At 36.8% G+C, this 27414-nt stretch overlaps 1 protein-coding gene across 1 annotated transcript in view; it reads right to left on the minus strand.

Moving 5' to 3' along the window:
* Positions 1-10137: 10137 nt before the first annotated feature.
* The window catches only part of SCG5 (secretogranin V), a 32396-nt gene continuing 15119 nt past the window's right edge, over positions 10138-27414 (minus strand). Inside the window, exons 3-6 of the mRNA XM_061997923.1 lie at positions 23426-23575; positions 20426-20538; positions 14237-14290; positions 10138-10560 (exon numbers count right to left, since the gene is read on the minus strand). Of these exons, the coding sequence (XP_061853907.1) occupies positions 10465-10560; positions 14237-14290; positions 20426-20538; positions 23426-23575 (413 nt within the window). The 3' untranslated portion in view covers positions 10138-10464. The remainder of the gene's footprint in view (positions 10561-14236; positions 14291-20425; positions 20539-23425; positions 23576-27414) is intronic.

Genomic DNA, 27414 nt, shown 5'->3' on the forward strand with positions numbered 1-27414 from the left:
AAGCTGATTTGGCACCAAACTTACCATGAAATAAGCAGTTAATAAGAAGAGTTGAGAGTTTGACTTAACCTGGGAAGATAAGTCATGGGGTTTAAACTTTCACTTATCTTGTGTCTATGTGCTTGAATGGATCCATTTTGAAATTTCTAAACACTTTTATAAGGAAGGAGGCCTTTAAACTTCTGTGATTCTCCACAATTAAAAAAAAAAGATGTTTCCAGTGAAGCCAAATTTTCACTATTGTGGACAAAAAAATCTAAAGGCAGGCAAAGAAATGTTTAACCATTTGTGATTATCTTAAAGAATAGCAAGGCTCCAATTTTGCAGTCTTTGCTGATCTGAGTAACATTTTAACTATATGCATAAATGCAAATAGATAATTAAGTGCCTTGGTATAAAAGGTGAACTCATGTGCGTACTTCAGTTTTTGAGAAACTTAGATTCAGACTTGAATCCTTCAGACTTGCCAGATGCTTCACTTTTTTTTTCAGTGGGGCTATTTGGAGCACATTAAATGAAGTGAGCACAGCAATCCAAAATTCTTGAGCAGAAGAGCCTTTCTAAAAGACCCAAAAATAATCTATATATGCATTGTTCCCCTGTTAAAGGGCACTCTAGATGTTGTGCATATTAGAATGCTAAACTTCATGAACTTAAGAATCAAAAGTACAATACAAGAATAATAAAATACAAAAATTTTGGATTTTATATTTTTTAATCTGTATGGTTACCAAAAATTTACTCTTTCAAAAATTGCCAAAAAAACCCACTTCTGGGAAACTACACAGGCAAACCTAGGGCCAAATCTCTTGTCTTGATATTTCCAACTGCTCTGTTTTACTTCTTCTATTTCCTTGTCAAAAGTATCCTGTTTAGCCTGTTTGGCTAAGGGCAGTTGGATATTTATTCATTGATCTTTCTACTTCTTCCAGTATCTTGAATTCTAATTAGTGTTTTTCAAGTCCTTTTACTTCATTCTCCTCACATAGCTACAACAGACATAATTCTTCCCTGTTTTGTGAAATGGTTCAGAGCCATAAAATAGCTGTTGTCTTACACTTTGGGACTGACCATGCTGCCCAGTAATTCTCCAGTAGCCTCCATCATTTGCAGCTTGATTAAATTATTTTATTTATCTGTTTCATAAGTAACGTGCAATTCAAAGTGCTTGGGAAAGTGTAAAATCACTTGATATTAGGAGAGTTTCTGTAAATAGGCTGAGAAGTAATCCTCTAGGTGTTTGTAATTAATCAGACACCAAACACTTGGAGCTTTTGGATGCACTTTTAAAAAGTCTAAAAATGTAAACAGTTTTCTTTCCCCTGCCCAGGAAGTCTTAATGCACTAAAGACGTAAGCGAAGAAGTTAAATTGCAAGTGACCAAATCAATTACACTTCAGATCAGACTGTAGCAGGGCTTTTTGGTTCGCAACCAGATAGAATTAGATTCCTTGTGAAGGAGGTTTTATTATTTCTTGTCACAGTTTCAAAATGAACATATGAATTCACAGTAAAAAATACATTTTTTTTCCTTTTGAAAAGTAGAATAGAATATTAAGAGGGATGAATACTTGGGAGTTGGCATCACCAAAAGCTATCAGACACATTAAAAAAAAATCCTTGTAGCTATTTCTTTTTCTTCTGATGTGACCAAAAAGAAAACAGCAATGAAGAAGATGTTTTCCTGCATTGCGAGGCAAAGAAAAAATTCTCCTTTTTAGTATAGTGAATTCTTGGATACGGAGTTTATGACTTCTTGTGGCTATGCCTTTCGTGTAGGCTGAAGTTTTTTATAATGAGATAACTATAGTGGTCTCAAAACATACCAGAGACAAGGTATGGTGGTTTTTATCTTTATGTAATTAGTTGAGATAAATCCAGATGAGGGCACAGGCTATCTGGAGGCAGAAAAGCACCTCTTTATCCAGTGGAGATGGGACAATTTGTTTAGAAAGCCTCTACACATTAAGGAGAAGGCAATTACTACAATCAGGTGTAGCAAAACCTCTATATACAGTAACCAAATGGAACTTCTTTTTTTCTCATTCAGGAAAGTACTTTTTAAACTGTACTTTTATGATCTAGTATCTTAGATCAAATTGTTTATTCTCTCTGGGGTCCAGATCCCTCTTGCTTTGAGTCTACTACCATCAGCCTCTGCAAAAGCTTTGAAAAATCTCTTCAGTACTTGGCGCTGCATATTTTTATAGGGGGAATTCGACCTGAAATCACCTTGAAAGGAATTTTTCCTGCTTCTGTGAAGAAAATCTTTGACTTAGGATCAATGCTGAAAATGCTTATAACAAGACATGTCTTACTATAAGTCCTGTTCACAATACTAACAGGGTCCCATAAGGTCACTGGAGCCCTTGGTCAACCAACCCAATAGATAACAGTGATTGCAAGATCAAATTTGTGACTGGAATTCCAACAGTAAGACAGTGGGCTGTTAAATATTTTCTTTTCAACAGATTTAAAGTGATCTAAAGATATTTTTTAAGTTATTAGAATAAAGTAAATTAGAATAAACTCTTGCTAAATTTCATTCTTCCAATTATATGGATGGCAGCTAAATATATCTAATTTTCCTGCAAAAATAATACATTAAAAATTAGTAAAATAATCCGGGTATTATTTCAGGAATCAGGAAAGAAATTATTATAGTCTTATCTGCTCACTGGAGTTTCAAACTCACTGGTTTTCAAACCTGCATCGCTTACACCTCCAGTGTTATAACTTCTTAGCCATAAGGCAGAAGTCTGTTTGTATGGGAGGACTCAGAACCTCCCGTGCTGAGGCTGTTCAGCAATTCAAGAAAGGACTGAATACAAGGAGGGAAAATAAAGCATCTAGTGGGGAGGATCAGGGAGGGAGTCTGGATCATTTTTGCCATACTCTAAGCGTATTTCTGTATTTTTATCCAGTGTCTGGCTGGCTACTCAAACACTCCTTGAGGACCAGCTAGAGCTCAGATGTTACCCTGTCGTTCTTTGTGTTCACCCTGCCCTACTAACCACTAGATGACAAATTTGTGTTCATTCTTGATGCCCTTCTCTGGTGCCATTCGAGCTTTGATTCTTTTGCCATACTTCTTTGTGAGTCCTTACAAAACTAATTCCCTTAGGGAATATAGGAGAGGAATTGCCAAGTCTGTGGATCCAGATTGAGTTTAGAAATGAAATGGGTGTAGAGCTATGCAGATTCATCAAGTTTCAAGCAGTCCTAAGCAGGTGCAGTAGAAGTTTTAACTGCCCAAGCTATTTCACTGACAAGAAAATATAGTTATGTATAGACTTCAGCTGCCTATGGAATCAGGCAAGGGAGGCGGGCCTTGAACTTTGATACTTTTGTTGCTCACAAGTCCAGTGGTGGGTGCTTACACCTTTAGTGGAGCTGGACCTCAGACTTTTTGGAAGTGTACACTCATTTGTTAATTGGAAATAATTTCTACTTTTGTAAACCTCAAAAGTCACAAAGTGGTTTTATCAAGCAAGTGCTATTTTAGGGGGAGTCTCTGAAAGTCTTATCTTTAAGTTTGTGGATAATTCTTGTTCATTTAAGGGATCATAGGTTTCTTGTGAGAATATAAAACAGCAGGAAACAATCAGTGTGGTTAGAAATTAGAACATAATCTCAACTACTAAAGCAGGAAATAATGTATTTTAAACTAAAAGATATGTCTGTTATTCAGACATATACTGCTTGCATGTTGGACCACTTGCACTCATAAGACCTCCCTGAAAACTAAGCTTCCAAGACCCCCTAACTTCAGATTCCTAACCATCAGAATCATAGAATCATTTTGGTTGGAAAAGATCTTTAAGATCATCCAGTCCAACTTCTCACCTCAGACTGGCAAGCCCACCACTAACCCATGGCTGTCAGCACCTCATCTGTGCATCTTTTCAATCTCTTCAGGGATGGGGACTCCACCACCTCACTGGGCAGCCTGTGCCAGTGTCTAATAATCTTCTTGGTGAAAAAGTTCTTCCTAAAGAAGTTCTTCCTAACATGGGCTCAACCTGATGCCCCAAGCCCATGGGATGTTGCTCTTCCTCCACCCCTGGGGACCATCAACACCCTTCTGGGGGGGATTTTTGGCTCAGGAGACCACCGCAACCTCCCAGGAGCTGTCTGTGCCCACGGAGAGAGGAGCTTCTCCTGGAGCGCCCACTGCTGACGTTGCTGTGGGGCCTCAGGGTCCTCAGCATTGACACTGGGGTGGGTCAGGAAAGGGTCCTTGATACTATCCTCAGGGAAGTGGTTAAAAAGTTGTTTCATCAGGCCCATGAAGGGTCCCTCATCCTTGCTGGAAAAGTCTACAGCAACGCTGATGACACTTTGGAAACAGCAGGAGGAAGCTATATGGAAATGGGAGTAGGGCAAGCTTTCCTGGTGCGCAGACACATTACTTGCACATACACAAACCCTTGTGGCAGCTGAGTCATAGGGCTTTTTGGGAATTTAACCAATAGCCAGGGTCTGTGCATGAACTGTGATGGCAATGCTCGTTTCTTATAACAATAACATTTAAAGAACTTAAGAAAGATTTTGAAAGAACTTACTTAAATCAGCTACGACTTTTTGTTGCTGTTGATAAATGATTTATGCAGCATTAAAAATAGGCTTCTTACTTCAGTTGCAGTAACACAGCTTTACAGCCCATAAATCTTACAGTCATTGCACTAGTCATTGGAGTCACTTAAAGTTTTGCAATTGAGTTAGTCACAGGTTGCACTATTTAAAAAAAAAAGGGAAGGAGTGCTAAGAGGCCTGGATGATCTGACATGTTCTTTCATGAGTCTGTTTTGTCCATTTGTAAATACAAAATATCACAGTGCAGTATTTTCCCATGATTTTCCAATGTGGAAAGGTGGTCTATGTTAGGATGAGGAGTCAGTACCACATTTCCCCACGGGGGCTATCCTTGAATTTCAGCCACTTTTAGAGGGCTTTGGGATATTAGAAAGTAGTTAATGTGCTAAAGAACTGCTAGGGATTTTTTGCAGTTGTTATTTCTCAGAATTAAGAATTAATTAAAAGAGGCTAAGTCTAAATTCTGCATCAAAGCCATATGCACCTTTTATGATTTAACAAATATACAAATGCCAGGTCTAAAAAACCCCTATCATCTGTAATGGAGATCTTTGATGACTCCCAAGAAAGTGACATTGTCATGTGTCGGTTAGGTTCAGAACAAACTTCTGGAATAAAAGGAAAATATAAGCTTAATGGTCTATCAATGAACAACACAGGATAGGGAACAAAGGACAGTTTGAGACTAGTAGCAAACAGCACAGTGTTTTTCTTTGTGTTTTCTCCTTTGCTTGAGTTCACAATGAAATTTAGCCACCAGCTCCCACCATTGGTTTTTTTGGAGTGCATAGTAAGAGGAAGAAACGTAAAAGACACTCGTATTGCAACAGGAGCTGGATTCCATGTTGTTTTGGTGACAAGAACTTTAGGTAAAAATAAAAAGAAGTGACTCAGGTTTCATCTTTAAAGTCTGAAGCCATTCTCAATTGCTACCATCTCTGATCCCTTCACTACCTCTGGCTTCCATACAAAACCAAACAGGATTTGGTTAGTCAAACAGGATTTTTTTTAGCTCTTCTAGTTCCAATGGTAATGCTGCTGCCATGACGCTCATGTCATTTAGTTTGTTATGCTCTCATGTGTTGAACACATGGCTAGCAGTTCTACCAGCCGTCATGATGCATGTTGTCACAGCAAAGCAGTTAGCATCATAAATAAAGTAAACATGAACTGATACTACATACTTTCATCTCATGGTGAATTAGGGTGATGATGGAGTTCAATGCCATTCCTCACGTAACAGCAAAAGGCTTGAGTGTGATAGACCTGAGCCATCCACATACTTGGAAAATGATCCGTTTGACCCTTTCATTGTCTCATATTTGGAAATCTTGGTTTAGGTTCCAGTCCTGTGCCAGTCAGCCATGTTTGTGATTCATGGGACCCCTCATGATTGCAATTCTACTTGTTCTACAGTTTCATTCAGTTTCCATTAGGAAGGTCATTGTTGGTTGTTAAGCACTTTAAAGAAGGTAGTCATCTTTGCTCTATGGTTGGAAACTGCCTTTGGCTCTAGGCACCACAAACAGGAAGATCTTTTAAAGGACAGTGTAATTCTTTAAAAAGAAGACTTTATTTGAGATAATTCCTAAACATGATACTTATTTAGGAGTACTGAAGGTAACTGAATGGCTTCAAACAAAACTGAATTTTTAAGTATATATGTATACATGGCAATGGATTCAATAAGTTCTGTTTGTTTGTTGTTGCTGCTGTCCTTTCTTCAAGGCATATCAGATTGCTATCCTATTTGTATCAAGCATTGTGAAAACATAATTCAATCTGTCAACTCCAGTAGCTTGAAACCTTAGGTTCAGAGGTTTCAAGACTAGAGGTAATGTCTTCTGATTCCCTGATAGCCTTGATAACTTCTGACTTGGATGGAGAGGTACCGTAAATCTTACCTATAGTGCATTAGCTAATAAAACAGTGAACACACTCATCTCCTCTCTGGGTCACATGAAACTGTACTTTCCTTGTACATTTTACATTTTTGTGTAGTGACAGTAGCATCTTTTGTATCTGCCTATCTTCCCCTTTTCCTTCTGTAAATTTGTCAGTGACTTTGACTGAAAAGTTATCTTTGAACTCTTTGTCTTAATGATTCAGACATTCCAGACTTTCATGTAAAAAAGAAGTACTTGCATAAAAATTAATTCACAAGACAAAAGTTCCAGAATTACAAACGATGTAGGAGTTGGTTTAGTGAGCTTACCAGCAAAAAAGCCAGAGCTTCCAGTTTTCTTTGAGTTGGCAGTGTTATGGGCTTTTTCCAATCATGTTAAATATTAAAAAAACAGTTTTTGTGTAATATGAAAATTAAAACCTTTTGAAGACTTTCACACAGCTACCAGTTAGAGCCTGCATTTGAGGGCATGGACTCCTTAAATCATCAAAGAAATACTTACCTTCATCCTCAATTTCTGACATTTAGAAACAAAGGGATTTGAATGTTACTTTGTCCAAGCAAAAACATAATTGACTTGGTAGTCATCTTTTTGCCTGTGTCTTCCTCAGTTTAATGGATGAAGATTTGCTTTATTGTGTTTTGATAAAATAAGCTTCAGGTCAGTTTTACTTACAGCCTTGTAAAACTCTGACACCAGATTCCCAGAACTAGTTCCAAGTTTCTTTGGCTTGCTCACGAGTTGCTGAACAGATTAGCAGCATGGTTTTGTTAGGTGAATGCAAATGTGCCAATAAAAAGCAGCATATCGCTATTTCCTCTCCTAAATAATTCACTAAGCATTTTTGTATTGCATTCTTCTGTGGCATGACATGTTTATATTATTTTTTACTGAGTTTGTTATAAGACTGTATTATATTTCCAAAGGTGTATATGTGTGTGCGTACACTTATACACACACGTACACCCAGAGTAAGTTTTGTGTCACAAATGATACTCTTATCTGCTCAGTTACACAGTGCTTTTTTTTTTTAAACTAGGGCCATATTCCTTTACCAGACAAAACTAATCTTCGATGGTAATACACTTTATTTTGTATAGCTTTTTTCAAGCACACGATGTATCAAATAAGATAGAGGTAATTAATACACTGACAAATTTTAAAGTAATCTAAAAAGGTTTTAATTTAATGAAAATTCTCAACAACAGTAACAATATACATGCTCCTTAATTCACATGCATCACAAATGTAAAAGGGAGATATGGAGATTATACGTGTAAGAGCTGAGCAGCTATTTACATTCTTGGTGGACTGAGCTATTAGCTATTGATTCCAAAAGACTAGCATTGTGATGATTCTTTATAAAAAATTACATATACATGTTTGGTCTGTTTGGTTTAGCTTTTTGTTTTAATTAATATGGGACTACCTATCCCACTACAGAAAGGCAGCTCTTTGATGAAACTGAAGTTAGAGTAATTAATCTCATAATCACGGTGCAATAGTTATATTTTATTAAAATGTCACAATAGTGCTGTTGAGTCTTTCTGGTGAAACACTCAAACTGCCTGATAGACTCAGCAGATGGCTACTCACCGTCACGCAGTTGATTTCTTCCAGCAGACAGTTCTGTAAGATGCATCATTGTATTGTTCAGCATAAAGGGGATTTTTTTTCTTGCATTTAAAGACAAAAACATCTCCAAATTGTGTAATATTTAGTTCATGTGCCCTGAGCAGATCATAGATAGAATGGCAGCTTCACTGGCTGCACCAGATTGAATCAGAGGCAGGCATTGGGGTTACCTGCTCTGGTTCATTTGCAGTGCGGGATTATCACATCTCCACACAGAGGCTGTAGTGAGCTGAAGTGCTTCAAGAAATCAGATGTGGGATTTCTGATACTATTAAGCAAGCAATACTTCTTGGCACCTTCTTTTTTAAGCCACCCATTTACTGGACACACTGCCTTTTATTATGTGCTGGTATATTACATAGTAAGAGCTTAAAAAAATGAAATAAACTGTCTGCATGGTTGCTTCATTTTTGTGATTAAAATGGATTTCACTGGAGCTAAGAAGGGCGGAATGTAGCTCAGATTACTTTAAAAGTATTGGCAAGACAGTTCAGTACCTGAGAAAAACATACCAGATTGTCACAAATGGATATATAGCCTTTGGCCAACTGGAAGCCTTGTGGCAACAGTGGTGGCTGGCTGTGGGGTTAGGTGGGAGGAATGACCATTTCACGTAAACTCTAGGCTGCTAGGCATCAGTGGGTTCTGACTTCAGACTCATGCCATGATATATAGGGTTTTTTCTGGTTTTGGAGACAACCTTTGGAACTCAGCAATTCTCAGTACCTATGTGAAGACTAAGCAGGAGTGCACATAAAAAGTACAGAGAATACAAGTTCTGTCTTGCGAACATCTGGATGGCTACCATCTTATTGTAGTTACTGGCACTGGAAGGAACCCTGCAATTCATACAAACTCCTCAATTTTGTGTAATATGTGAGTATAACCCCCCCCCCTGCATCACATGCTATTTAGTTTTCTCTTCCAGATTTTTTTTGAAGAGCAAATATGATGAAAAACATGATAGTTCAGCCTAGAATGTTACAGAGTTTTGCAATCTACCCATAAATGATGTGAAACAACCAACTGTCTGCATATATAATTTATTATGAATTACTAAATGCTGGGATAGAAAAAGCAAACACCATACACAGTCATATTTGTGCCATCCTGTTAAATTTAATCTCATGTAGCTAGGACCTTTAGTTTCTGTTAGTTTCTTACCCGCTTTTTATAAGGGGCTTTTACTGTATCTTTTTGTAGGATGAGGAATTAAACTACAATTTTTTTTTTTTCCACAGATTTGAAGCTACAATGCCCCGTGCACATGGCTTAAAATATTTCAGATGCATTCTGAAAATAACAAATTTTATATTCTCATCTTTCAGAAAGGGAGAACTTGATTTTCTGGAATATAAAGTTCTTCAGTCTCCTGTGGGCAAAAAGGCAATTTAAAATTGCTGGAGCAACTTCAAGAGCAGTGATAGTTACTAGTGTTATTAGAGTATCATAACTTTCAGAGGAGCATCAGCTTCATATCCTGGATTTAGACTCAGAGGATGTTGACACAGCCTTATTAACACAGATAAACGTCTCCATCTTGCCTTGTAAGATCCCAGGGACACATCATTTAAGAACGTTATAATGCACAACTGTCGCTGTTATTGAGACAACAGCAGGGGAGATGAATTTCCACACAACAATACCTTTGATAAGGAAGACTTGCAAGTGTTCAGTGAAGTTGTGGACATGGAATGATTAAAACTAACAGAAAAATATTCCAGTGGGTAGAGTCAAAAAACAGTTCTTTAATTTTTGAAGTTGCACAGCAATAATCGAGACAAATGAGCCTCTGAAATATTTTGGAAAATGTCACTTTGCAAACCTTGTAGATTGCTTAAATGTTTATTAAAATGGACCAAAAGCCAAAATTCTCTGGGTAAAATAAATACTTTGTCTTTGCTAAGTAACAATATTTGTGAACAAAACATAAAACTATAATTTTCATATGTCAAACATAGTAACATTTAAGATTAAATGTTGGAGTCAGACCGAACATTTTTTAAAATCTTCCTATTTAACAAGCTGCTCATTAAGGTCATTTACCTCACGTTAGCTATTAAAATGACTAACATTTTTAACGTTTGCTCCATGACTAAAATAAAAACAACAGAAATGTCCTTTTACCATAGCTTAACAAAAAGCAGAACCATATTTTTGTTATCTAGGAGAACATACTGTTATAAATACAGCTGTTTTTCATCTACAATTATATAAATAATAAACATGCTGCCATTCACAAGGATTTTAATAGATGATTATATATAAGCAATATTACGATCTAGCAGAGGATGGCATGGGTTTTCATCATTCATTTTTATTGTACTTATTCAGAACCTTTGTCTTCGTCTGAAAAATGTGGAACAGACTTCTTTGCTACAACATTATCCAGTCGCTGTCCTTGCAGATACGGGTTCACGCTCTGAAAAAGTTCAAAATTATTTATACTGATTAGAAATGAGGAAACATATTAAAGGTAACTAGGATTACTGGATATATTTATATATTCATTCTCTGTCAAATATTTGCAGATTAAAGAAAAAGAAGAAATTGCTCTCAGGGAGTAAATCTACAAGTCAATCAATGTTTTGTTTTCTAATATTTTTTGCATGGAAGAATTTAATCCAATCCACTGAAAAGAACACAAGTGAAAGAGGACTGTTGAGAATACAGGACAGTCTGGATTAAATGCTGTGTTTTTGCTCTGCTCCTCCTTTACTGAGCTCAGCAGAGAAGCAGCAGCAGATTTAACTCCGTCATTCTTAAGGCAAGACTCAATTTGTTAAAGAAGTTCAGGTAAACTTTAAATCTAATCCCTGTCCTCTGATGAACCTGATGCTGGGAGATAAGTTAGATATCACCATACCATTTTTGACCAAAGTCTCCTTCAGCTCATCTCCACTTCAGGAAACCCCTCCTTGCTTCCTGATGAGATAAAAAACTGCTGGCACAGAAGCTGAGCCAAGCAAGGTTTTGGCATAGGAAACATCTCTCTTAACCACTGCCAGAACAAGGGAATGCTGGAAAGAAGATCCCCAGAGACAGCTTAACTTCACTTTGTGCCATGTATGCAGCACAACATGAGACTGAAGAAGAACAGATCCTGTCTCAAAACTGTTTGGAGATCATATCAGTGTAGAAAGCCTATGCTTGAATTTTATCTATACCCATGGAACAAAATATATTTACTGTACTTGCAAATATCAAGCAATCCAGTGGATTTTCACAATTTACTTAAATGTTATTTACACCTACTTTCTGGCCTGTTACAGTGTCAATGTAAACAAAATTTAAGTATATCCTTTCTCCTTCAGAGACATAGGAAAAAAAATTCAGTGTGCTGGGGTTTGATGCTAATCAAAAATGTTTGCCTAAGGACAAATCTTGGAGGAATGCAAATTTTCCATTATCTCCTGATTCTTGTCAGGCTGGTTGTATCACAAAATTTACTTTTCTGGAGATATTTCTGTGCTTCTTTAACCAAAACGTTAATTCAAAACTACATACGCAAACACTCAGCTCCCCCCCCTCCAACACCGCCTTTAAAATAGGCTTGAAATATTATTTTCAAATAGCCCAAGTATTTGTCAAGTCTCTGGAAATGATTTGGAGTTTGTCTGTCTGAGTTTAAGCCCTTGGGTTTCTCTAGATTTGTAGACACTATTGTTAATATTTAATCATAGCACAGAGTAGCCCTTTTGCTTACTTCTCTTGGTTTTTTGAGTACTTTGCCTGATGCAGGGAAAAACCTAAAAATTATCAAGAGCCAGAAATTAATATGGAAAATCTATGAAAGGAAAACTAACGCTAATTTAATGCTTTAAATTGTTACAAATAAGACACATGTAAATGATTTGTGTTTGTTTAAAAAAGTTCTGTTTCATGTTAATTTAGTGAAATTCATCTGTTCCATAAACTTCTAAGAATTATTTGAAGATTCTTAGGAAGTTTAATTGGGGATTTCTTGCAATGGTGCTTGCCTGCTACACTTTTTGAAATACAGTAGAAAAGGATGACAATACGTAAAAAATTGAATCTTTCTTAACTGAAAAAAGAAAACACAAAATATAATGTGAAATTTTTGGCTGATTTGACTAAAAGATGTTTAATCCTATAAAAAGCAATGTGGTCCTGAGTTCCTTTGTGCACAGCTCTGAGCCAGTGGCACTGTGACTCAGGGATTACAGAAGCACACCTGTCTTGTTTTGGATATCATATTCTAGACATTAATGCTCATCCATAGAAATTACAAAAAAGGGAAGAATTGCTAGTTAAATTAGAAGTCACTCTAGGCCTCCTCATCTTGCACTGCAAATGCTGAAAAAAACCCCACAGTAGCAAACAGTGAATACTTACCTTTGCTATATATACTTAGGATGTATGTGTAAGCTTGCATGTGTGTTTATATACATGCATTAAATATATGAGTGGACACACATGAATGTGTAGTTTTAAAGACTCTGGTAGTGCCTCTGTGACTGTTACACTATAGCATTGTTATACACAACAATTACTATGTGCAGAGTTACGTAAGGCTTCCTTTAAGTTAAAATTAAGAGGTTCTGACCCAAAAGACCAATCTATTAGAAGCTGTCTTCCCTAAACTCTGTGCAGAAGGGCATGGAGAAGCGGCAGGGACTGCAGAAGGCAGAAGAATCCAGTGGGCTTTCTGGTTTCTGGAAAATTACACTCTGCTGCTGACAGCTCCAGATTATCCTTCTATTGATAAAGTGAAAATTCTGAATTTTTCATTACAGCCTTAGTACTCAATACAGTATTACTGTCAAAACACTACAACAGTTAAAATTGTAATGAATTTACCATTAAGTGACATGTCTGTGCTAAGAAAATAAATCTGCTGCAAAGAAAGAAACTGATGCTGCACCTCCAAAATTCTGGGCCACCCCCACACATGTGGGTGTCATATCTCTCCAGACATTAGTTCCCTGGTGTATGATTACGTCAGTCAGCACGCACACAGAGAATGTACTGATTTTTTTCCTTTTTTTTTATGTATATATTGCACTAATCCTACTTTAACATGCTGTTCTAGCTATTAATAAATATTCCACGTAACTATTTCCAGAGTAAATTCTACTTTAGAGTCAAAATCAGATGCCTACCCTTTATCTGCTAGTGAACTTGAAAATCAAGTGTAAATGAGAGGCAGATTCTAAGCCGGACTGCTAACTTATGGTTGAACAGTATTCATTATCACTGATGTGTGAATTTGTAAGAAATCAACTCGTCTTCTCCCTTTCTAGCTGACACTTTAGACTCGAGGGTTAACTAACTAACTGAATAAATAATCTTTGCTTGTGTTTGAGTTATTTTAAATAAAATTTACTTCATTTACAATGTAAACTGTGATGTCATATTTTTAAAAACTACTTTCTGGCAGAGAGCTAGACTTTTTCTTCTAGTTAAAAAATATATATATATATATACCAGCATCATAGCTAAAGGCTTTGACTCTGCCTGAAAGTGATTTCTTTTCTAAAAGAAAGATTGACACTACCAAAAGAAGAGCGATAATATTGAGGTGGACTGTGCAGGGACTCTCTGTGATATGTAGATTGCTGTCCTTGTCTCAGGAGCAGAAAGATGCGAACCTATTGCCCTTTGTCTTTCAAGTGAGTGGGACACAGAAATAGTAGGTAAACCTTTGTAAGTGAATCGAATTACATCAGCTAAAGTTCTACTGTACTTTTCACCTAAAAACATATTCACATGTATGGATAGTGCTAATTAACTTTACTGATATTTTTAGTAGGAAATTTTAAAATTCAATATTAAAGACATTTAAATAATTTTTAAATGTTTTTTGCAAAGAGGATAAATTTAAAAGTGCAAATAAAGTTTCATATTACTGTTCTGCATTGAACTGCATCTTCTGAAAGCAACATGCTATTTAGAGAAATCTGTCTTGTACTCAGTGGACAATCCTGAAGCGTGCTGTAGGAGTTTGTATCAGATTCCCTGATCTTATGTCTTATCTCAGGATTAATGCAGTTGCATTAGACTAACTCTTCAACAGTATGATTTTCATTATTAGTTCTCTAGATGATACAAGGGCTATTAAGTATTCTGATAGTTACCCTCTTTCTTCTTTTTGGACCACCATTAATCTTCTCAAAGAGTAAATTCTTGCTCTGGAAGGGGAAAAAAGAAAATACGAAGTCATCAATTCCATTACGCTCTTCTTTTAAAATCTGACTTTTGCTCTTAAATATTAGCAAGTTTAGAGGGGGGTATAGTTTTAAAGGAATGATAAACCACAAGTAAATATTTGGATATTCCTGCTAATAATTTTTGAGTTCTTCAGGAGCAGTTATAGTCATCTCAACAATCAAAAAGCCAGTAAATTTCCACTCTGTTGCATTATATTATCATTCTCCTAAGTGCTTGAAGTACAGTAAGCCGGTATAATGAGATAGACCAGGTGTTCACCATTATGTGATGCATGGTATAAATACATCTATATTAAAAAAAAAAAAGGAAAAAAGAAAATTAAGGGGGGAAAGATTGTGAGGAAGCAGGAATCCTACGTCTAGTACATGTTTCTATACATTTGAGGCAAGATACAATAAAAGGAGAAAAAAATCCTTTGTTTTACAGAGGATTTCTAATTTAAAAATCGCAATCTGCATCATTCCTACTGTTTTGTTGTCTTTGCTTATTCCCTTTGCTTATTCCCTTCAACACTTCCCAGTGCAAAGTTCTGCTGAAAGGAGTTCAGCGCCAACTCTTCCTTTGTTTAAGTAGTGCTCTCAATAAAGTTTCTGAAAACCATTTGGTCTATAACATTTTTAATGGCGAACCTTTTAAAAACTGCCAAAAACATCTTGGCAGAAGAGAAAGTTATGATGATGAGAAAAGAAAAAAAAACACCAAAACCCAACACAAAAAAACCCCTCTGACCATAGTTTACATAAGTGCATCCACATATTGTTGTATTTCATACAAGTAGTGAATTCTAATAAAGTCTGGAATAACACACACATGCTCAACACATTTTGTTTCAATTGTGTATTACAAAGAAAAACAAAACCAAACCCCAACCTGAAAATGGAAGGAGAGAAGGATTACATGTATAAAAGCAGAACACTGTATAAACATGGCCATTAATTCTGCTATAAACAACTGACCTAACATTGATTATATAAATAGAAAGTGTAATTCTAGCACAAGAAAATTCACCAAACACTTCGACCCTTTCTGCAGTCTTGATATGAGAAAAAACAAACATTTTCAAGTGTTACAATGAAACCTGCCAAAATTGTCTGTTTTGTACTGCTCATGTTCGTTAAACCCCAAATTCACAAGGCCTATCTCTTGCCCAGCCTCAGTTATTTTGTCTGAGCTGTGCCAAAAGGGAACAGATATGAAGTTGGCCAAGGGAGACATTATTGGCCAGTCATTTATGCAAACTCACTTTGTGAAAACTTAAATTTAACATTTTAAAGAAACCCACGGACACGTAAATCACTCTCTTTAGGAAACAAAGGACTGCTGAAGCCTGTCTTTGTAAAGTATTTGACCTCATACTTTTCACAAGAGGAAAATCAGTGTTTCTGAAAAAAAAAAATATTCCATGACTACTGGAACTAACTTTTCACTCAGAAAAATTCCTTAAAATTGAACTGTTCCTGGTCTAGACGTTCATATTTTGTTTAGTCTGTTTGGGAACATTTTAAGACTATAGCTACTACTTATGTATTATGTGGAGTGTAAAGCAAATGAGGTTATAGAGCATGAGCTGAGAATGTGCTTGTACAGTAATAGTGGAAAATATGTTCCACTGCGTAAGGGCCTGAGCTCATCAGCCACCAAACTTTGCTTGTGAAGTGCTTGCCATTCTCATTCCTCCCCTAAGAGTTGTCAGGATTGAAGGCACAGAGTTAAAGATACACCGCATATGGAGATATGTTGCACGTGAATTGCTACTTTCCCCTCACTCCTGGAGCTTCCTTTGCACCCTTCTGGCTACTTGTATTAGGGTACTTGTCACGATCCCCTGTTGGGTTTAGTTTGGCAGCAAACCCCCTTGCTTTCCAACCGACCTCAGACAATTCTGGGTGGTTGGGGGTGGCTGGGCTTAACCCCTGAGTGATGTTCAATCAAACAGGTTATCGTGTCAGGTTTCGTATATTCTCAGGAACAGAATTAAGACTCAAAACAGAGTCAAGCGCTGAACTACTTTATCTTACCCACAACAATCCACAATGAAAAGAGAAAGTAAAGAAGGAAAGGAAAGCATGAGAGAGATAAGAGAGAAAAGCACAATAGTCACCACCGCGAGCCCCCATGGAGTCCCCAGGAGTCCGTTTGTCTGAGAGCTTCACTGCTCCGTCCCGTCTGGGGCGGGGAAGAGAAAAAAGGGAAGAGAGAGCGTGTGCCTCCCCTCGTCCCATTCTTATATACACTCTTCTTGCTGGTGCATGGCCAATACCATGGGGGTATTGCAGGGTTCTGGAGGGTCCAGGAAGGCCTTGAAAAGTCCCTAAAAGTCTGTGAGGGTTGCAGTCCCTCGACCCTGGGCCCGGGTGCATGCACAGAGGCAGTGTATCCTGAGACAGCGGGATGTGCAGTGCAAGGCAACAGTGCCTTCAACAGGCAGAATCCTTAGTGGTGGTGGTGAACTGCTGCCAGCAATGTTAAGGCATATTACTAGTACCTTACAGGTACTACAGGTTGGAATTTGCGTGGAAAAAACTCTCAGAAGTGAAATGCTTACAACCCACTAATGCCAGAGAGTTTTATCCTTAGATCTTTCCAAGTTGACTGAAAATTCTTTAAGTCAGCAATAATAAGTGGCTCTGTAATCTGGACCTGCACAATTATTAAGCAATATTGAAAAAAAAAATTGCATTAACAAGGTTGCACCATTTCAGAAGGGCTTTTTTTTTCCCAGACAATTTACCATCTTATCAGGAATATCGAGCATGACAATTTCTATTACACCAAAGATTTTACACTGAATTAAACTGTCTGTACTGTCTGAAATAGAAGAGAGGGACCAGACCTATCACAGCATGTCCTATTATCACCATTGCCATCCAGATATTAAAGAACATCTGTTAGTAAAGGAAGATGTACTTAATGTTGCTTGTTATAACTGGAGTTGGAATAACATAAAAAGTGGGTAACTAGTTTCAGGTTTCCATTAAAATTAGGAAGCCAGAGAAGTTAACTTCTTTAACAGGATGTTCAAATTTGTGGAATATTTTTATTCCTGCTTCCTGTTTGTATTTCTTCATACTGTCTTGGATCCCTCCACTGTAGCTGATAAGTAAAACTGGTATAACTTCTGACCCTTAGAGAAGTGTTGCTTTTAATTACTTTTAAAAGTAACTTTTAGTTACTTTTAATTTTCTATTTGCACTGATACTGGTGTCAGAAAAGACAATTGAACTTCCGTTCTCTTTTTAACCACTACACCTGGTAGTAGCTAACACTTAGGGTTTCAATAAATAACTGCTTACATGTAAGTGGCTTTTAGATCTATACTGTAGAGTGTCTCATGTAAACTGTCTTTGTGCAAGTTCTTCTGGATGCTAATTGCACTTCAGACCATCTAAAGAATCAAGCTGCAAGATACGGAAAAGGCAGACTCAAATTGAAAGTATCTGTCTCCTGCAAGAAAAAGTCTGAACTAAGGGGGGAAAAAAAACCAAAAAACAACCAACCCAGAAATTTAGAAACTGTAGCTGCACACCAGGGTAGACACCTCCAAAAGTCTCTCATCTTACTATTCCAACTGTCTCCTCTATGTTCTCCACATATGAGAAGAAAAAAAGAGTCTTTCAGGATGGGTAGGAGAGTATAAGCTGTGTCTTTCAACCTATAAACAGTCTGTTCTTGAGACTTCCCAAGAGTCAGCATAGTGATACATAAAGAGGAAAAATCTTCTTTTTTTCTTCTCCTAACCCAGTATACAATTATCATGATACATATATTTTTATCTTCATATGAATTAGTAGTATTTACACATAATATTTAGTATCTACATGGAAATAGACACTTTTCTTTACAAGACAGCTTATAAAATGTATCTGCTATTCACATGGCACAGCAGAGGTCCCACAGTTTTGCAAGCATGAGAGCCTGTTGCTTAAACAAATCAACCAACCTGTTTACTCTTGAACAAACAGTTCTTTTTTTGTTCTTTTTTTTTTTTTTTTGTGGATTGTTGGTTGTTTTGTTTTTTTTATTTGGGTTTTACTGTGGTTACACTAAGGAATGCATGTTGGCTCCTCCAAAGGACAAGTCAGTGGGAACTGTAACACTGCCTCAGTCACTCTTTGGCAGGAAAAGGCAGGGGAGAAGCTCCCCCAAGAGCTGCAAGCACACACCAGCTCACACAGGTCCAGGAGACACACTGGCCTCGACAGTTTCAGATGATGGTAACAGCTTAGTGCCTCCACAGCACGCAGGAGTACAGGGAAATGCAGTCAGCAAATACAACGCCATTGCATCCCCCGGGGCATTTTGTCCCAGAGCAGGAATGTGCTGCTGGCAGGAAGCAGGGATTTTGGTGGCTGAGGACAGTGGGAGAATGAGGATGGACACAGCTACCTGCTGGGCAGCCTATAGTCAGTTGTGTCAGTAATTTACAATGTAATCCAGATGACTGTGAGTGATCTACAAGATCTGATGTTCTTTATCTGTCCTTTATAAAGTCTGAAACAGATAATTTTTAGAGTACTTTTTCAGCTCTTGTTTTTCCAGAGAGAAAAAAATAACAAAACCAGCCATAAAACCAGATATCACTGGATTCATCTTTTTAACGTGCAGTAATACTCAATGAGGAGGCAATTGGGGCAGTTCTGGATCCCAGCAAAATATTTGCTCATGCACATTACCAGCTGTTTCATCTCTAATCAAAAAGATCTGGAGTTGGCTACACTGCAACTAGATGTGATTACTGCTTAGTACCTAACAGTCTGTTTTAATCCATGCATGAGTAGTTTTTTTCCTCTGAATTAGTAGTGATGGATGGAGATATGAAAAAAATGCCAGTATTCACTAATGATTACCTACCATTTATTAAGTATATATGCTACTGATGATAATACAGTATATACGCTTGATTTTGAACTATTGCTATAGGCCAAAGATTTATAAAGTGCTTTTATAGTCTTCAAAATGGTATTATGAAAGTAAATTACTTAAGAATAATAACAAAACTAACAGCATTATCTGGCATAAATAAGAAAGTTCACCATCTGGTGTTTTTAAAACGAAAACCTTTGATGGTAATTACTTAGAATGCAACAAGAGTTTCCAAAATTTGGGGTTTTGGCATCATTCTTTCTAGAAATTCAGCACTCACGTAAGTAATTAAGACTATAAATCTTAACGCTGCTTTTATTATGAGTGATGAATCATTGTCTTACAATTACAGCAGGAGAAGAGGATGCCAAACATCTATTTATCGATATATGCTCACAGAGCACTGGTTTAGGGCAATCTTAAGTGAACTGTTAGAACAATGTAAAATGAGATTTCATTATTTGCTCTGGAAACACAAATTATGATCATTGTTATTGTTTTCCTCATGCCTGAAGATGGATTTGGGTTTGGACATTTAACTGATGTAATCTAAGATTAAGTGGCAGAGCCCTCTTTGGAGCCTTTAGCCTACACAAATAGTTTAGTTGACTAAAGTCCTTGTATTCTCAAAGCAATATTTTTGCCCTTAATGTAGCGCTCTCTATTTTATTATATGCAATATGTAAAACAGGTTTCAAGACAGAGTCATGCATAACCTGAATAGCAGAAGCAGCCGCATGAAGTCCTCAAAAATCCATAAGGCAGAGAGAATTTCTTTAGAGCAATTTGTCTGGACCTAGATTTTTCAAGGTGTTTAGGCAGTGCCACACTCCATTTATTTATTCATTTATTTAAGTGTCTAAGTAGATGAGCAGTAAATAGTAACTGAACCTGGATCATCTTTCAGATTAGGGCATTATTGTGTTATGAAACCTTGTGCTAAAATCTGCACAAGTTTGGTTACCTGTTCACTGCAGTTTGAAAGGTGGTTTGTCGCATTTATCATGCTTTGGGACAGGTAATACAATAAGGATCTATACTTTCAATTTGAATGATATTTTCAGTATTTCTGTACTTTTAAGGGGAAAATCATCTTTTTGAAAATATTCCCCTAGGATGATAGTTTTTCCAGTAATAAGCACATTATTCTCCTTGTAGTGTCATAGTATCTCAGGCAGCAGACAACACTCAGTTTCACATGCAACAAAAGCAAACAAGAAGCACGTACTCACCCACTTGCCCATGCTGGGATAGTCATGCTCTGGATCAAAAAGGTGTTGGTGCAGCTGGTATTCCCTGCTGAACTCTGCCGTGTCTGGAGTGTTTTCTAGACACCCATCATCAACTGTAAATGTATGTCAGAAAGTCCTGAGTGCTTAGTAGCGTCAAAACACACAATATGTACCATGTGAATCATCAAACTTCTTAAATGCAATTACACGATTTGAAAAAAACTCAAACATTTAGAGAACTGGATGACTGAAGAATATCAGGATTTTTTCCTTTTGAAAGAAGTTTGTCAGAATATATTTAAATATTTTTAAAAAAAAACATTATGAAGCTTGAAAAAGAAATTTATTTTTCAAGCTCTCCCTCTTTTTCATTTTTCTTGGTGATTGAGTTTGATTTTATAGAACTATATAGAACTATAGAACTGCATGTTATTCCAATTCAGAAGCAATCCTCTTTTCATTTTTAAATTCCCACAGAGAGCTGTAGAAATTGTTTAGCCAATTCTTTTGAAGCTCAAGGTAAAATGATGCTGTGAGCAAAGACAATTTCTTTCACTGTGTTGTCTTCATGGAACTCCATTTCTGGTTTGCTGCTTTGTCCAAAATGGCTGCAAAATCATCGTAAGATCTGATAAAAATTCAATGTGACAGAAGTTTTACACTGAAGACATTTTTGCAGATCGGTAACTACCTTTTGGGTCCAGAAACCTCCTTTAATCACAATGGATTGCTTTACAGTCAGTGTCACATCAAGGATAATACTCTTAAAAATCAGCTTATGGATTTTTCACCAAAATAGGTCTTCAGATTAAACAAACATCCAGCATCTTGAGGCCAGAGTAGTTCTTTGGATAGTCTGCTCCTGCAGCTCCCTCTGCTTTGTCAGCATGGGCAGCTTACAATCTAAGTTCCTCTCAGACATGCCCAAGGAGATCTTACCACCCAAGGCATGATGCTGAGTATACAAGCAGTTACATCTGCCAGAATACAGGCACTCTAGAAGACACACCTGTTGACTTTCTTTTCTGTCCTTGTGTGATCATCACCTAAAAGGACCTGCAGATGTATTATCTTTGTCTCTTAGAGGTGGGAAACAGTAAAGACCTGACTTAAAAATTAATTGATTCAATGACCTGAGGAGGCTATTCTAAGGCCAACAGGTTCTGCTTTCTTATCTCCTAAGAATGTGGAGAGAAATAAAGTCATCAACAGGAGATATGGGAAAACTAACCATGCAGCCAAGTAATTCAGACACCACTAAATTTAACTACAAGCACTTCAAAATTATTTCAGTCTCAGCAGGGACAGGGTCACTGCAAGAGAAGCAGGCCACAAAAGGAATGTAGTAGACCTTCTCAGAATGTCTGAGTCTTTTGGTAGAAATCACAAAGGGCAACTGGACATATATGTGCCCTGTGTGACTGCTAATCCAAAAGTCTTCTAGCTAAAGTGCTCCAGGCTTAAGTACTCCCACTGTGGAATGCGCATATGTAGACAGTGACTGGAAAAATTGTTTTCCATTAAGCAAATCCACAGACCTGATTGAGGAAAGCCTCTGGTAATTTGTATGCATAATACAGTCACCACTTGAATTTCCATTTAAGGCTCTGAAAAACATTTTACTCTAATCCTAGTAGATACTATCTTCACTCATAGTGTACCTACAACAGAGCCATTTATCTGAGAAGGCAGTGCTTCCCCAAGAATTCTCCCTGTGTTCACATGTGAGTGTATTAGCTTAGCTAACAACTTTTATCTCACCTAAGAAAGAAAAACTGAAGGGACTGAAGGGTATTTCTCTGGATGCCAGATTTTAAATTTATCGAATCACTAACAGATGCATAATGGGCAAGCACAGAAGACAGAAAGTGTATATGAGAGAACCTAAACACACCATTTGCAACCTGTCAGACAACAGCTATATTGAACAAAATGGACTTAGAAATTATTTCAGAAGATATCCAGGCATCATCACCAAAGAACCTTTAACAGGAAACAGTAAGGGAGGACTATTCAAAATTTTGTCATATTTTTGAAGGAAGTATAAAAACACTGTTTGCAAAACTTTTAATGACAATTTTTTTACTCAATTCTAAGCTAGTTAGAACATTTTTTAATAGGAATACAGACAACTGTTTTGCATTATCCAAATAACATAAAAGAAGACTAAACAGAAAAGATTTTTTTGCAAATAAAAAATGAGTGAAAAAATAGAGCACTCCTTCACAGTTCCAGCTCCCAAGGCAGCCAATGGGTGTTTTACAACTACTTTCAGTATTGCCATTCCTTGTCTCAGATGACAGGAAAAAGATCAATTCCCTTAGGATACATCTATATTATGCACATATAGTGCTGCTTTAGAGTTCCTCCAGCACTAGCCACCCGCATGGCATGAGATACACACAAGCTGCAAGCCAAGGGATGTGCGAGGTGTCTCGGGTACCGAACCGCTCTGGCACTCTGAGGCTGCATTGCTCCTCTGTCGAGTAAGCCTGCCTGTAATGTGTTGGGGTACATCCACCTACTTCTCCATTTCTTGGCATACAGATGCACCCTCACTGAGCCACATGGACTGAAGCAAAGGTATCTTAAATATTGACTCATGGCCTGGGTTGGAAGTCAGGACAGACAATTTCATTCTTCTTGGCACAATGAAATTCTCTAAAATAAGGGTAAATCTCACCTGTATTGAATGATAGGTTTTTTTAGAGGCCAGTCTAAAAATGATCACCCTCAGGAACAAGGCGCTATCACAAATCTCACCATATCCTACTCTGAGCTTCTCTAGCAGGCATATAGCAATACAGAAGGTACATTTATTAATAAAAAAAAAAAAGTCTTATCTAAAACACCCAATTGCTCAATTGCTCAACAGGTCTGCTCCTGGCAAAGAGAATGGAAGAAAACACCCATTATTGATCAAGTGGTGTACTGCCTAGTACAGTGCTGAGGGACTCAAAGATGTAGAGCACAAAGGTGCAAAGCCTACAACAGAATTACCTGTTTTTCCAATAGGGCAGGGATTTGGAGGGTCAGGATATCCTTGATCTTCACTGAAATCCTTTGGTACGTTATCTCCTGTCAGCTCAGCGACAATGTTTGGGATATTGCCATAAGGACCCAAGTGCTGGAGACCTTCATGCGCACCACCTAGCAAAGATGATTTATACACACTGTCTTTTTACAAGTTTAAAAGAGTAAGTGCTTTAGCTGCTTCAAGTAATCCAGACTTTTATTTATTTATATATTTATATATATATTTTTATATATATATATATATATATATATATATATAAAATTGTTACAAAGACAGATCCAAGTTTAGATTTGCAATGTCTCTTTTAGAAACATAACCCTGTGACCTAAATCAGATAACTTAGATAGTGAAAAATGAAAGTAGGAAACAAAATCAGCTACTTGTTATTAGTTTTATTAGTTATCAGGATTGGTTTTTTTCTCAGTTATGTAAGCTAAGAAAACACAAGAAAAAGAAACATGAGACAGTAATGGAACCTAAATATTAACTGCACAATCATATTCAGTCACAGATACTGTCTATTGTAGCAACTAATAATCGAAAAATAAATGGCAAGAAGGTATCATGGCAAGAGAAAGTAAATTACACTGATACTATTTGCACAGACTAGGAATATGTTAATAAACTCATGCTAGAGGACCAAAGATATTTTAGTAAATTTCATTATATCCAGCTAGGAAAACTATTTTTAAAACAAATGATTTCTAAATGTAAATTTTAGTTTCCTGTAGTAATGGTGAAAAGTGATCAACAATCCGTATTGTTGATGGGAATTCTTGTGCATGTACACCTACCCAGTAATCATTATAGTATGAAACACTATATTCAGTGACTTTTATGCCTTTACTTAACAGATCAGTTCTAGACTCAGGCTTTTGTACTTGCCCTACAGAACTCAGAACCCCATCACTGCAGGATTTCAGCAACATGCAGGAGGATCATGTCCTCTGCAACAACATAATGATGGGCTTCCTGTTCTTGGGCAAACTCACACAGAAGTGGTGTCCCATAGTCTTCTTCCACACATCTCAGCTTGAGTGCCTTGTTTTTGACAAGTGGAGTCTTCCACTAAAGGAAGCTCAGGCTCAGGCTATGCTCTGTATATGCCTCTAGAGAGACACCTGCTCAAGATCTTTTTTTGTGTCCATTACTGGCCAAATTCATCTACAGGTTAAAACCCACCTGATTGCAGAGTTTTCTCAATACTGTATTCTTTTGAATTTCAGACAAAGACTTAGTTTCAAGCATGCTCTCTTTCTCTGCTGTAACACAGCTACCACACACACTGCAGCAACAGCTCATGTACATAGTGAGTACTGAGATGGTTGTGTGACAGCAATGTTTTTTTTAAAACCTTGTATAATGAGGGATAACAACATATAAATTCCAGTAAAAATGAATGAGAGGAAAAAGAATCTGAATGATTGGAAAATGTGAGTTAAAGAGTGAATGCAGATACAAATGTGTGGGTAACTAGCACAATCACCATATTGTCACCAAATAAGTCTTATTTTCAATTTCTGTAATTTTCATAGATTCAAAATTTGGACGAAAGCTTCTGAATATGAAAGCTGCTCCAAAAGAATCATTCAAGTACTCCTGTCCCAAGTTATAAATAAATACTGCCAATCTAAATCATTATATGGATAGGCATTATAAACTAACATCATCACTTTCAAAACTTGCTAACATAAAGCAGTCTTGACAAATTTTGTATTCATTTCTACATTTAGAAGTAGTAGTTGAGTCAAACCGTCTATATCTTGCAAGTAATCAGATAGGGGCTGGCAAAATACCAGAAGCAAGTTGGTCTATAAGCATATATATTTCAATTTTATTTTCACGACAGATTAAAATCCAATCAACATAGTAATTCCAACCCTCAACTACAAGCTTCTTATTCTGCAATGCAATGTTAGGAAAGTATTACAGATACGTAACAAACATAGAAGTAGCTCTATAAAAATTCACATCCGTGTTATATGAGGTTTTCGCTTGCAGCTGACCATGACATCTGGTACTAAATACAGTATGAACTTTATTATACTTTTACAGTCCATAGTCAAGACAAAGATGATGCTTGTAAGAGCTGTATTAATTCACAATAATTCTATGGCTATGAGGTGAAAAAATGGATAAAGTATTTTAATATCATTTAATCTGATGTCTAATGCATAGCATTAAATATTTCTTTTGTACTGAGGTCCTTCACATGAAGATTGATTGCATATATGTACTTAAAAGCATCAGGTTACGATTTTGCTGTAAACTACAGAACCACATAATCAATACGTGTTTGAATGTCCTGTATACAATGTGGTTCACTGTGGGACAATCCATCAGATAGAAGAGTATCTACGCTTGCATGTGGTGCAGACCTCTTGGCACCAAAGCTCCATCCATAAAGAAAACAGAGGTACTTAGCAGGCTCCAGTGTGCTATATATACATGTAAGTTTAAACTGACTGCCAAGAATTCCCTTGACTGAGAACAAAACAATCTTTTTTATATTAATATAAAGTATATTTTTCCTTTAGATATAAATGTCCAGGATTGTTTAACAGTTTTTCCTTTCTTTCCAAAAAAGCTGGAGACAATAGCACCTGCTCTGGTGCCGCAATTTAGCACGCTTGAGTGATTTAATAGCATTAGCAAAGCTCATTCCTTATAAAACTCTGATAAAAAGTGCACTCAGTAAAGTCTGCAATAATAAAAATGGAATGCTATGAATATACCAAACAGGGGTATTACATATTGCAATTCACAAGCTGCAGTAGTTTTGATATTGTGATGTTACTGATTTGAAGAAATATATTAGGATTAAATACATGGCATCTTTCAAGTCAAAATATTGTGATACAAATATATACAGTCAGCTACAAAAATAGCATGAAATGAGTTTCTTGAACCTTGAGGCAGAGACTGAAAAAGACAAGACTACTAAGTATTGAGGAACATTTTTAATTCCCTACTCAAGAAAAGCATGAGAGATCAGACTAGCAAAAATATGGAAGAATAGTACAGAGAACACACTTGTACTGAGAAAGGATGGGCTACATAAATCTGTATTTTCCCTGTCTCTCCTTACATATTTTATGAACTGAGTTTTATGTGGCAAATACTAGGGAAAAAAAATCTCTCCAAACTCTCCAAAACAATCAGCTCCCTTTCATGTGCAGGATTTCTGTATAAGCTGTGCAGTTATTTTACATTCTTACAGGATAAACTAGAAGTTTAGGTCCTTTGGACTGAGGTCAGTATTGTCACAAATAAGTTTTGGATTTCATCTGAAATACATGCATATATTCTGGCACTGGTCTTGAATTGTTGCAATGTGGAAAACAAAAATGGAACGATGTCTCTCCCCTTTCCTTTAATACTGGAAAAGTCTTTAATCATCTCACTCTCCGATAATCTCTCTGGTATAATCTTGCTTGGAATGACTAAAAATTAAAAGTGCACACATTTTAATTCTTTCCTTTGTAGGATCAATACTCTTTCTGTGGGTGAGAGGAAAAAACAACCACTCTGGTCTTTGAGAAAAAAGGGAAAAAAAACCAAACCAAACCAAAACAAGATAGAAATTTAAAAACAAGCAAAAGAAAACACAAAAAGCAACTAGTTTCCTGCCAGTATTAAATATTCTCCTCATCACATACATCCAAATAGACATGCTGTTAGCTCACTGGAGTTATAGATGTGCTACCGATCTATTGGTAGTGTAAAACACAACTGAAACAAACCTGCTGACAGAAGCAATCCTCCATATCAGATGCAAACAGGCATATTCACCAGGAGTCCTTTTAAGAAAATCAGTAAGAAAATATTTTCCAAAGTGTAAAATTATTGAAGAACATTTAAAGACAAATGATGGAACAAATTTGCCTTTCAGTCTTATTGGAACAGTTTCCCATTTCACAGTGTAGTGTAGACAGGGTTACCCATCGTCCAG

Source organism: Colius striatus, chromosome 6, assembly GCF_028858725.1.
Source record: "Colius striatus isolate bColStr4 chromosome 6, bColStr4.1.hap1, whole genome shotgun sequence".
In the NCBI taxonomy this organism is placed as follows: domain Eukaryota; kingdom Metazoa; phylum Chordata; class Aves; order Coliiformes; family Coliidae; genus Colius; species Colius striatus.